The sequence below is a fragment of the Tupaia chinensis genome, unplaced genomic scaffold (genome assembly GCF_000334495.1).
Source record: "Tupaia chinensis unplaced genomic scaffold, TupChi_1.0 Scaffold000228_1, whole genome shotgun sequence".
NCBI lineage: Eukaryota > Metazoa > Chordata > Mammalia > Scandentia > Tupaiidae > Tupaia > Tupaia belangeri.
Window position 1 is genome coordinate 3,502,762 of NW_006159703.1, and position 12,815 is coordinate 3,515,576.

The following is a 12,815-nucleotide window of genomic DNA, read 5'->3' on the forward strand; positions in this document are numbered from 1 at the left end:
TCATTTAATAACATACAATTTTTAGTAATTTAGACTCTTTTTTTTTTTTTTTTGGTGAGGTTTTTGCTATAGCGCGCGTGCGCTCGCCAGAGAGAGACAGAGAGATAGAAAGTGAGAAATCACCCCCCAGGGGGGATGGCCACACCACAATCCCTTCTCCTCCATTCTCCTCTAGGGATCTTGGACACACACGCACACACGCCCGGCGTGAGTTTAAGCCACCGGGTCCGGGACTCGAACCGCGGTCGACTACATGGGAGTCCAGTGACATAGCCTTTACACTAACTGCTGGTCCCAGAATTTAGACTCTTGAACACAATTGTACATTGGACATGTAATCTTGGGCCTCTGAGGTTAATCTAAAATTATTAAGTGCTTTCTGTGTCTGTTGATTTATTAACTACTCCTCCTTGGGTACAGCTTAGAGTGTAAGATCGATTAAGACCTACCCTTGTGAGCTCATCAATTATGTTCTGCTGCTCAATGACTTGAAGTTTCAGAAACTCTGTTTCTTGTTCTTCATTAGCTTGGTCGAGGTCATTCAGAGATTTTAATTTCTTTAAGGGTGGATGTGATGTTATTTTTTCTCTCTGGAATGCGAAAGAAGAAAAATACAAGCAGAGATTTTAAAAATCCCAGACTGTAGTTGTTAACATGTCAGTAGAAAGTTTATGAGGCTCCAACTAAATGTGAAAAGTGCCCAGCCTGAATATACACACACCAACTAAAACCATCCATGCTCTCTACTTCCCATAGTAAGTTGAAATCATTGGGATTGTCTGAAAATCTCTCTTGCTATATTGGGAGTCTATTAAAGAGTACACTAGCATACCACTTGTACATACATAAAACAAGTGTGGGTATCTATTTCTCAATTGCTATGTAACATCTCAGAAGATGAAGAGGATCTGCCTGAAACAGTCTATAAAAATACAAATGTTAGCACAGTCTTGGGAGGAGGTTTTGTAGCTGGGGAGATATGTGAAGCTTTGTTTCTCCGTTTCTGAGCTTTGGGAAAGCATGCAGATTCCTGGGAGCACTCCTACTGTTCTACAAATTTAGAAACCCCATAAAATTCAGAGCCAGCAACCTCTTTACTTGCTTCCTTGCTTACATAAAGGAAAATCCAAATAGCCCTGAATTTTAAAAATACGCTGAGAAAGAGCAGTAAGTCAAGTTACTGGACTAATAAAAAGACGGAAGCTGCAGTTTTGCAGAGCCTGTGATACGCACCATTTCTGAATTCTCCTTGGTAACAGCTTTTAGTTTCTCTTCCATGCGCTGCAAAGACACCATCAGCTCATCGTTTCTCTTGGCGAGGCACTTGTTCCTTTCCAGGAGAGGTTTACATTGTTTTTCGGTTTCCCGCACGCGTTTTAACTGGGAAGAAATAAGTAGACTGTCTCTTGTGTTTGGGAGCATGGGGGCGGGGGTTAGGGAAAGGAAACTGGTGGGAACAAAAGGAGCCACCTTTACCTGTTTAACTATGTGGTGTAGGACTGCCCACTGTGTCTCAGGGCTGACCGTGGGTATTGTAGTCCATCAATTAAATGGTCGATTAATGCTTTGCTTTCAGTTTTCTCAAATGGCTTCTCATCATAGTCTTTATAACCTCATTTCAATCTAGTACCTTTATGGGGGTGCTGCAGGGATATTGCTTGTACAAGTGCCCAGGAAGTGTGACTGTTCACCTTGTCCCCTTTTGCCTCAGCTTCCCCACTGTGCTCAACCCCGGTCTCTGAGCTGACCTCTCATCAGCTCAGAGAGATAAACAGTTCATCCATATTACACGGGTACTAAGTAATACAACCAGGGCCTGCCTGAATTGAAGCCTGGTTGTCTGACAGCCCATTCTCTCCTTCAGGGATCTTGCTTAATCTCCTGTCTCACACTGAAGCTGTTTATTTTTAAGAATGTTCTATTGAGGAAAAATTCATGAATTAAACTAAATCAATTTTTGCACTTAAGAATATCTAAATCTTGGGGCCAGCAGATGGCGTAGTGGTTACATTGTTGGATTCCACATGAGTAACTGTGGTTTGAGTCCCAGACCTGGTGGCTTGACAATTATGCCAGGTATGTGTGTGTGCGTGCCCAAGACCACAGGAGGAGAATGGAAGAGATGGAACTGCTGCATGGCCAACCCCCCTGGACTTTCCATGTCATTGTCTATATCTTTCTTTCTCTCTGGTAAGTACACACATCCTGGCAAAAACCTCCAAAAAAAAAAAAAAAAACCAAGAATATCTAAATCTTACCAAGCTTAGGAAAAGTATGAATGAATTGCCATCCACCCACAATTAAGTATGCTTGTACTCCTGTTTTCCCAATTAGTCTAAGGTGGGTTTTTTTTTTTTTTTAAATCTCGACAGCAGCCTTGACATTTTGTGCCAGATACTCTGTTGCAGGGGCTGTCCTGTGCGTTGTAGGAATGTTGGGAAGCATCCTATGCTCTGCCCACTAGAGGCCAGCAGCAGCCTGCCAGTTGTGAAAACCAAAAATGCATCAGACAGTGCCAAAAATGGCCTCTCCTTGAGAGCTGCTGATCTGAGTTCATGAATGTCTGTCTTGCGATAATTGTTAACAGTTCTCTCTTTAACTCTCGTAACATTTCTGTTCAGTTGATATATTTTATGGACATCTTATGCATAATGAATCTCCATTTTAAAGTTCTTGTAACTAGTTCATACTAGTCAGACTAATGATTGCGAACGTGAGTATGTGAATATGCAATGGAAGAGGAGCAACGAAAGCAAAGAGAGGACGTCTTGCGATGATTGTTAACAGTTCTCTCTTTAACTCTCGTAACATTTCTGTTCAGTTGATATATTTTATGGACATCTTATGCATAATGAATCTCCATTTTAAAGTTCTTGTAACTAGTTCATACTAGTCAGACTAATGATTGCGAACGTGAGTATGTGAATATGCAATGGAAGAGGAGCAACGAAAGCAAAGAGAGGACAGGGATGAATCGGAGGTGTCTGGGAGATGTCTGAGAGAGACAGGGTTTTGGGAAGAGCCAAGGTAATGGACTTGGCTACGTATGAATACCGGAAACGCTCCCCTTGTTATTCTTACATAGTGCTTCCCCAACTTCATCCCAATCTCAACTTGAAAACTCCCACTTTAGATCAAAGGCTAAACATTTATTTTTTATAAATACTCTGACTTAATCCTTGGTTTTCAAGCTTCAGTACCTGATGTATTCATTGATTAAGTCCATGTAGTGACAAACTATTCCACTAGATTCACTCGCTATTTTCGTCTTTGTCTCTCTGCTGTTGGTTTGTTTTAATTTTCACCAGTGTGTGCGAGCTTGAAGGACAGAGACAGAGAAAGAGAAGGAAAGTGAGAAAGCACCCTCCGCCCCCATGGAGAGTGCCCTCACCCCAATCCCTTCTCTCTGATTTCTCTCTCCTTTCAGGATTTTGGGCATGTACACGCATGTGCCCTATGTGTCTACACCTTCAAGCTGCCCGGTGTGGGACTGGAACCATGCATCTGGCCATGTGAGATCCAGCTGCCTTAATCACTTTCTCCCTTTTCTACAGGTCAATGGCAAAAGTTTTAAATATATATATTTTTAAATTTGTTTAGTTTCTCCATGAGAGAGAGAGGGTAACAGAGAGAGATAAGAAATAGAGAGATACGCACCCCCAACCAAATGCTCATGCTGTGATTCGGGCTTAGCCTCACCCGGATCATGAGCACACCCCCGTGCCTGGTGTGTAGCATGCAGAGGGAGACCCTGGGCTATGAGCCCTGGAACCTTCCCATGTAGGTCCAGTTACACTACTGTTGTGGCCCAAGTTTTAAATAAACTTCCTATACTACTCATAGAAAATACAGATATAAAGTATAAAGAAAAAGGAACACCTATAATTCTACCACACTGTACATCAACAGCCACATCCCATAACATCCCACAAGATGGTCCTTATAAAAGATATGCCTTGAATAAAATCAAGATGGAAAGTTAAAAAAAAGGATGCTATATTTGTGCATCTATTTGTATATATACATAAAAACATACATGTATACTCACAGACATACACACACACACACATATATCCAGATATACGGGCATACACACACATTCACGCAAATACTAAAAGAAAGAAATTAGGACCAGTATGTGCAATAGTGGTTAAGGGCTGGACTCTTACATGGTCAACCACAGTTTGAGTCCCGGACACAGAGGCTTGAAAAATCACACCAAGCACGTGTGCGTATTTGTCCAAAATCCTGAGAGGAGAAGGGATTGCAGTGTGGCCAGCTCCTCTGGGTGAGGGGGTGATTTCTCACTTTCCCTCTCTCTGTTTCTTTCTGGAGAGTGCATGCACCCTATGGCAAAATATCTTTAAAAAAGGAAAATAATCTAATTCAGTTCAACTAAAAACAAAGACTTTAAGTCAAGGAATATTACTACAGACAAGCAAACAGCATAGTAATCATAGGGTCAGTGCACAAAAAAACATAAGGAATATTATTTATAAGCACCTAGCAACATAATTGAAATATAGAGGAAGCAAAATTGACAAAAGTCGGAAGAGTTATAGACAAGTCTGTCAGGAAAACAGGCAGATGAAAACATTAATGAGGTTCTAGGAAAATTCAAATAGGACTATTAACAAACTTGAGTCAAACTGCAACTAATAATTTACAGAGTATACCTTCTTTACATGTGAACATGGAACATTTCTAAAATTGACCCTATGCTGAAGTCAGAAAACAAATCTCAACAAACTCTGAAGTAATGAGATAAAATAAGGTATGTTTTCTGACGATAGCAGAACTAAGGTAGATAGATGTGAATAACAAAAAGATAAATCAATAATCTCCGAATGTCTGGAAGTTAAGCCATATGCTTCGAAGTAGCTCAGGAACCAAAGAAGAAATTACACAGTATTCTTTGAAATGAATTATTTTATTTAACTTTATTTATTTATGTACTAATTTTAATTGGACCAGAGAGGGACAGAGAGAGAGAGAGAGAAAGTGAGAAAGCAAGCCGCAGGTCCAGGACTCAAACTGCAGTTGGCCACATGGGAGTCCAGTGTCCTTAACCACCATACCACTTGTCAGTCCAGAAACTACAGAAAAGTAAAAAAGATCTTGAGGTCTAGCCACAGTGGCATAGGAGGTTGGTGCTGTGGGGCAGTACTGGGGCTGCATGGGGATCCTGAGTTTGCATCTCAGTTGACTTGCACACACTGGGAGCACCTGTGTGCACCTGGGATCCTGGCAGCTGGGAGCTGGGAAGAGAATTGTGGCATGGCAAGGCCTAGTTAGAAACAGTTAGCTGTCTCTCTCTCATAAAAGAAACAAACAAATAAAAAATATTTTAAAATAAAATAGCAATACATTATGATGTATCAAAACTTTGCAGGTGAGATTAAAGCTAGGTTTAAAGGGACCTGAAGTTTAAAGCTGGGCTTAAAGGGTCAATTATGACCTAAAATGCATATATTTGAAAACAGGAAAACATTAAGTAACTTATTTTTATGAATGGAACCATTAGAAACGAGAAATGTAAGCCACAGAACAAGATATTCAACATACGAATATTCCAGAAATGACATAAAATATCCTAATACTAATTTATATTTGAGGAATTTTTGCTATATGGTACGTGCTCTTGCCAGAGAGACATTGAGAGACAAGGAGTCAGAAAGCAAAAAAATCACTCCCGAGGGGGATGGCCATGCCACAATCCCTTCTCCTCTATTCTCCTCTTGGGGTCTTGGGCACACAGGCACACATGCCTGATGTGAGTTTCAAGCTGTTGGGTCTGGGACTCGAACTGTTTTTGGCCACATGGGAGTCCAGTGCCTTAACTACTGCACCTCCTACTGGCCCCAATCCTAATAATAATTGAAAAAAAAAAAATAAAGTCAGCCCAACAGAAAATGGGCAACAGATTAAAGGCAAATCATGAAGGATATCCAAAGGCTGTAGATATTTGAAAATTTATCCAACTTCTTTAGTATTAGAGAAAATAAAAATTAAAATCACAATACAATTATATCTCTTGACAACTAAAACTGTTAAAATTACAATTATCTTTGTATGTTGGCAAAGATGTGAAGAAGTTATAACTCTCTTCCATTGTTGGTGGGTGTGTAAATTGTTGTTACAATTTTAGAAAACTGTACCAACTATAATAAAAAGGTAATAACCACTGAAGCTGACTGTATGTATATTCTATGATGTAGTAGTTCTACTCCTTTTTTACGATTTCAGCAGAAATGGACATTTTTTCACCAAAGATGTAGCAGCACTTTTCTCTTTTTTCTTTAAGAATTATTTATTTTATTTTATTTATTATTATCTTTTAATTTGACCAGAGAGTGACAGAGAGAGAGAGCGAGAGAGAGAGAAAGAGAAAGTGACAAACCAAGCCACTAGGTCCAAGACTTGAACTGAGAATGGCCATGTGGGAGTCCAGCACCTCAACACCATGATATCTGCCATTTCCAACAGCACCTTTCTTAACAGCTTAAGAGTGTTAAGAAACTGCATTAATATCCACTGGCAATAGAGTGGATAAATATATTGTGATATATTAATTTAATATTACCCCTTAATGAAAAGGAATGGATCCTATATCCAACACAACAAGTGAATAGCATGAACATAATGCTCTGCAAAAACAATCAGACACAAAGAGTAACCATTGAATGATTCCATTTATAAAATTATTTTTCAATGGTGATAGACATCTATGATGGTACTAGAACAGTATCTAAATACTAGGTACCAGAATAGTAACAAGCATAGTGGCTAACTTCAGAAGGACAGTGATTGTGAGAGAGCTTAGGAGACACTGGCCATTTTCTTATTCATCTGGGTGATAGGTAAGTAGGCATGCTCTTCTATGAACATCTTTTTTTAAAAATTATTTTTATTTAGCTTTATTTATTTATTTAAATTTGACTAGAGAGGGACAGGGTGAGAGAACAAGAGAGAGAGGGAGAAAGAGAGAGAGAAAGTGAGAAAGCAAGCCACCAGTTCCAGGACTTGAACTGTGGTCAGCCATGTGGGAGTCCAGTGCCCCGAACCATCCCGCCAGCCCCTTTTGTGAACTTCTTTTGAACTGTATCTTTATTATTTGTGTATTTTTCTCTATTAGGTTATGTTTGTTTTTTCTTTTGCCAGAAGGTACATGCACTCACCAAAGAGAGGAACAACAGAGACAGACAGAAAGGGAGAGGGAGAAAGCAGCTTCCAATGGGGTATGGCTACAGAATACAATTCCTTTTCTTCCATTTCTCCACCCTGCTGAGATTTGGGGTACATTTCCTCAGTGTGTCTTCCAAGCTGCTGGGGCTAGTATTCGAACTGCACAGTCAACCATGTGACTACCAGGTCATAGGGAAACCCTATTATGTTATAATCCTATAACATAATACATATGTCTGTGACATATGGACATGCTTAAGGACAAACAGCAAAGGCATTCTGAGTGTAACTCACCAATTCATTTCGTTCATCTCCAAGTAAGGTATTCCTGTCTTCTAATTTTCTTATAGTGGCATTCAGTTCGGCTATCCTCTTTTGATTTCTTCGCAAATCCTTCACGTAAAAAATAAAGTAGGTATTTCTCTAGTACCACTATTCACAAGGTTATGGAATACTGTTCATAAAAAGAATAGGTTTTGTTCTTTCTCTCAGGTTCACAAGGTGACAGTAAAACGTTCTCTTATGAAGAGAAGTACAAGTATTTACCCTTGTCTATCTCCCAATATTCACTACTCAAGTTGAAGACCAAGCCTGATTGAAGCTGCAGATGAATTCCGAGAGGCAGATACTCCCTGGAGCAGGACTCATCACATAGAAAGGCTGGATCAGCTTATCAGCTCTATGCTTGAGACCAAGGTCAGACTGTGATTACATGAGGTTCAAGGAGCATGCATGCATCATGGTTGCACATGGCGTCCTATAGCTCAAAGAGCTCTCCTGCTACTATTACACTTAGCAAGGAAGAGGACAGAGTAGGAAATAAGGAGGGCCAAGCTTGGTAAATTCCTGCATACTCATGGAGATAAAGGCCAGAGTAAGAAAAGATCAGGGCCTTTCCTTTTCCTATAAAAGGCAGTGCTTTGTTTATAGGATCACCTTTACTAGTTTATTTTGTCCAGTGTAACAGGCTTTCCCACTGTCAGAACTGCCACGAATCACCTTACACACAACAGGTATGGCTTCATTCTATGCTGTAGAGGCCACGGAATTGTTGTTACCATATACTTCCATTTATATTATCATCTTATATTTGATGGTGTTGTACTGTGGGCAAAGAAGCTTCACACGCATTACATCCCTAGGTTCACAATATCCTATAGGATTCAGGAAAACGGGGAAAATTCAGGGAGGGCATAACTTGCTCAAAGTCTTGTGGCTAATATCAGCAGGTCAGTAACTAAGGTGTTGACACTGTGTCCAACATTTTATATATCTAATCCTTAGCCACTCTTAGGGAGTAGTACTAGAGACCCCCCATGTTACAAATGAAGAACTCTGAGAGGTGAAGTGGTTTGCCTAAGGTTACACAGTAAAAGTCAGATCTAGGATGTGAAGCAAAGGATCTGACTCAAGGTTCATTTCTTAACAATTAAGCTGTATTGCAGGAAAGTTTCAGTGACAGAACGGAAACTTAAATCTTCTAAATCCTACATCAATATTCATTCCACCAATTACTAGAATATACATATCCTGAATACCAATTTATAAATTATTCATTTCTTGGTTCTAAGTAGTACCTTGGAACCCATCACTGTTCTTAAATAATACATTTCAGCAGCTAAATAATCTCAAAGGTCTAAGATGTAATAGCCAGCTATACAAGCTACTCACTGTACATCCAAAATTTTTCCTATAAAAGGATGAAAATCCAGGGACATAAATGGCAAGTTCAGTCAGACTATTAGAAGCTTTCAGGTAATAATTATAAATGGTTTTAGTCTTTTATACAGTTCGACATTTCGACCCCTGTAGGGGATAACTGTCTTTCCCAATTCCTACCCCAACCCAATTGTTCACCAAGAGAAAATGACCAGTCTTGGCAAGTGGCAGAATATTTTTCTCATTTATGATTCTTACTATAGTCTTAAGTTCAGGTAGGTTTTCCTGGCTAGAAGAACACCTAGGAAGAGCTTGAAGAGATCTGCAGTTCTCATGTGATCTGCTAATGCAGTGCAGACCACTTTGTTGTCTGAGTTTTGAAAACCCTACTCCCAAGATACTAGCTGGTTTTATAGTAGGAGGTAGGATTGATTTATTCGTAGTAAATAGGAAAAGGGCTGACGTGAAAAGTAAAACTTGGGAGCTAAATAAAAGATGACTCCTAAGTTCTTAACTTGGACTTCGGTGGACTTACAGGACTGCTGCAGTGTTCGGAGCCATCGCCCGCTCTCCCTGGAATTTCTCGTTTCGGACTGCTCATGTTACACTCGGCCTCCTTGACCAGAAAGAGTTGTTCATCCAAAGCTTCCTTCTGCAGCTGGAGTTTCTGTACATAGCCTGTCTGAGTCTCCAGTTCCTTTTCTAGGGAAAAGATGATCCTGTCCTTGGCTTTGATTTCATCCATCTGAATTAAATGAGACCCAGGACGTGTTATTTAACAATGACGCAAAGAAATGAATTTTTACAGTGGTGTGAGTTTAACTTCTCTGAGTGATAGAGGGAAAAAAACATGACTATGACAAATGTATTGAATTTGCAAATAAGATGAGGTGACATTGTGTAATGAAGGGCTATCCTGGGTTAATTAAGTGTCACGGAGAGTAATTTTTTCTCTCTAGTATATCCTGTGTAGATGTTTCATTCAATATATTGCTTGAAATGGTCTGGGTTGGTTAGATATGGAAAGAAAAAGCTAACTTTAAAAGGGGTTGTTAATGTTAATAAAAACAGATAACAGATATCCCACTACAAAGTTTTCCAGGACAATTTGTCATGTGATCTCCTTTTTGGGGTAATAGGCATTTGAGTTCAATCCACATAGAAGTTGCTACTAGTAATTAATCGTTGGTAACTAAAGAACTGCAGACTTTCCAGTGGCCTGGATGTTTCCTAAGATTAATAGGTAGGTGTTCCAGTAATGAATTTGGAGGGAGGGCCTTTCATGGTTCCTATTATTGGGTCGCTGGAAAAGTCATGATGCATTTTTGCATAGAAAAAAATACATCATGACTTTTCCAACAACGCAACATATGGCTCCCTCCATTTCCATTTATTTTTCAGAGCTACCAGTTCTTAGTAAGCATCATTGTCAGAAAATCATGGTTGGGACTAGAACAGGGATGGAGAATACCTGGTAATATTAGTCACTGTTTCCCTTCCCATGTCAGAGGGATGTATTTATTGATTCCAACACTCATTTCAGCTAAGCCTGAGTATAGCTTCAGAAGTTATTTCTCGAGAAAAGGCCACCAACATCGATATCAACTGATCAGCATTCTACTGGACTGAAACCTTTGGCCATGCTTGGGTGAAGGCTAATGAAGTGAATGTGCAAATTTTGAAGAAGACATAGCCAGAGACCAACAGTTAGCGTAATGGCTATGTCTCTGAACTCCCATGTAGCTAACTGTGGTTCAAGTCCCGAATCCGGTGGCTTAAACTCATGCCGGGCGCATGTGCGTGCGTGCGTGCCCCAGATCCCGACAGGAGAATGGAGGAGAAGGGATTGTGGCATGGCCATCCCCCCGGGGGGTGATTTCTCGCTTACTATCTCTCTGTCTCTCTCTGTCTTTCTGGCAAATGCATGTGCCCTATAGTAAAAATCTCTCAAAAAAAAAAAAAAGGGGTTTAAAAAAAAAGAAGACACAGCCACTCGGTGAAGCCTTCTCATTTCATTATATTCTAAGTAAATATTCAAAATGCAGATAGAAAAAGACATTTAATACAAATGACATCATGCTGTTTTCCTCTTCCTAAAGGTGCCTCCTAATATAGGACAAAGCACAACGGATAGCTTTTTTTGCTGTGTTTGGTTCAGGAAAAAAAAAATCTGGAACAGAAATTGTATTACATAGTTACATATTTTCTACATATAAAAACCTGTGAACTATTGCCTCCAGGTCACATGATTAAATTTTAGGTCAATTTTGGGAGGCCATTGGGCTAAATTCTGCATGATCCTGTAACATCGTCTGGTAACAGTGAGAAATCAAATACTGTTCTGTTAATTTTGGAATGAAACTATTATCTCTAGTTCCTCTTTGTAGAAGACTTGGATTCAATATTATTATTATTATTTTATTTTTGCCATATGGTGTATGTACTCACCAGAAAGAGAGAGAGAGATAGGGGAAAGTGAAAAATCACTCCCAGGGAGGATGGCCACATCGCAATCCCTTCTCCATTCTTCTGTTGGGATTCTGGGCACACATACACATCTGCCCTGGTATGATTTTTAAGCCCCTGGGTCCAGGATTCAAACCATGTTGGCCACATGGGATCCAGTGCCTTAATCACCAGGCCACCTGCTGGCCCCCAGTGTTATTCTTAAATGAGTAGCACATTAATGTTCAGACCTGTCATCTATAGCATCATTGACAGTTTAAAATCACTCCAGATCTGCATGTTCCTTGATGGTTCTGATGTGCCCTACCTAACTACACTTCCTTAGGAAAGCGTTCCATTACTGCCCATGGAACCATCCTCATAACCATCACTGTAACTGAAATTTATCCATCTTTCACTATATTAAATGTGCTATACTCAGAGCTTTATACACCTCATCTCATTGGATAACAATCCTATGCAGCAGATTCTACTATGAACATTTTACAGGTGATGACTCAGAAGCCAAAAGGTTAAAAACTTGGCCATAGTCATACCACTGGTTACACTGTAAAGCCCTTGTTTTTAATTCTGTTTTCTGACTGTATAGCCCATTCTATTATGTACTGTGCTATACTGGCTCCAAAATTATTTATATACTTTTAGCCTCTCCCAGAGTGGTTTTCCACGGAATAGCTAGAAATTAGGATTGAGGAGTTTCTACTGCATAGTGATTATAGGGATGGCTTCTGATTTCAGAATGCTGAAACCTGACCAAACCTCTAGGTCTTTGATGGAGGAGGTGTGTGTCCGTGTGTGTCTGTGTGAGTGTGTGTGCTTATCAGAACCTTTTCTACACAGAACAGCTCCCATTCTCTCTTTTCAGTTCTAACAGTGGAGCTGTGGGCCGGGGGGAGGGAGGGTGTGTCAAGGTAGAGACAGGGTAAGAGAAGGGGAAAAATGAACACGAGATTTTTATATAAAAAAAACTGTCCACATTATTCTGTTTATACCTAACTTGTGAATCACATACTTCAGGTGGCTTAGATTTTTATATTATTATTGTTAAGGATTTCATATCTAATTCAGCAATATGCCAGTGGAAGGAAGTCATGGGAAAAAGTTAGAGAACAATGAGTGAATTTATTCATAGCTTTTACATTGAAAACGATTAACAGACAAAAACTATCACAAGCTTTGTTTTCATTTACCTACCTGCCGACTGTACGGTTGACGGTCCTGATTCCTTCTTCCTTAGTCACTGTTGATGCAAAAACCAAAGGCAGGCAGAGACCAATATTTCTGCACTGTGTTTGGTCTTTAATGTCAAGGAGTGTAATAGAATGCATTATAGATAGAGAATTCAGGAATAATGACAAAGGCAATATTTTACAGTCACACTGTATTGTAGTACAAAGGAAATTACACATATTCAGCTTTAAAATGTCCTATGATATCTACTCCTAACTTAAAATCGAAATTCTAATGATATCATCCAAAGAACATAGTTGGAATTCTTAGGGAAA

The 12,815-nt window shown here is 39.6% G+C and overlaps 1 protein-coding gene across 1 annotated transcript in view; it reads right to left on the minus strand.

The window, feature by feature from the left end:
* Nucleotides 1-12,815, minus strand: part of JAKMIP2 (janus kinase and microtubule interacting protein 2) — a 188,604-nt gene that overhangs the window by 53,780 nt on the left and 122,009 nt on the right. The window contains exons 4-7 of the mRNA XM_006148053.3: nt 9,380-9,589; nt 7,480-7,578; nt 1,234-1,380; nt 450-590 (exon numbers count right to left, since the gene is read on the minus strand). Coding sequence (XP_006148115.1) covers nt 450-590; nt 1,234-1,380; nt 7,480-7,578; nt 9,380-9,589 — 597 coding nt within the window. The remainder of the gene's footprint in view (nt 1-449; nt 591-1,233; nt 1,381-7,479; nt 7,579-9,379; nt 9,590-12,815) is intronic.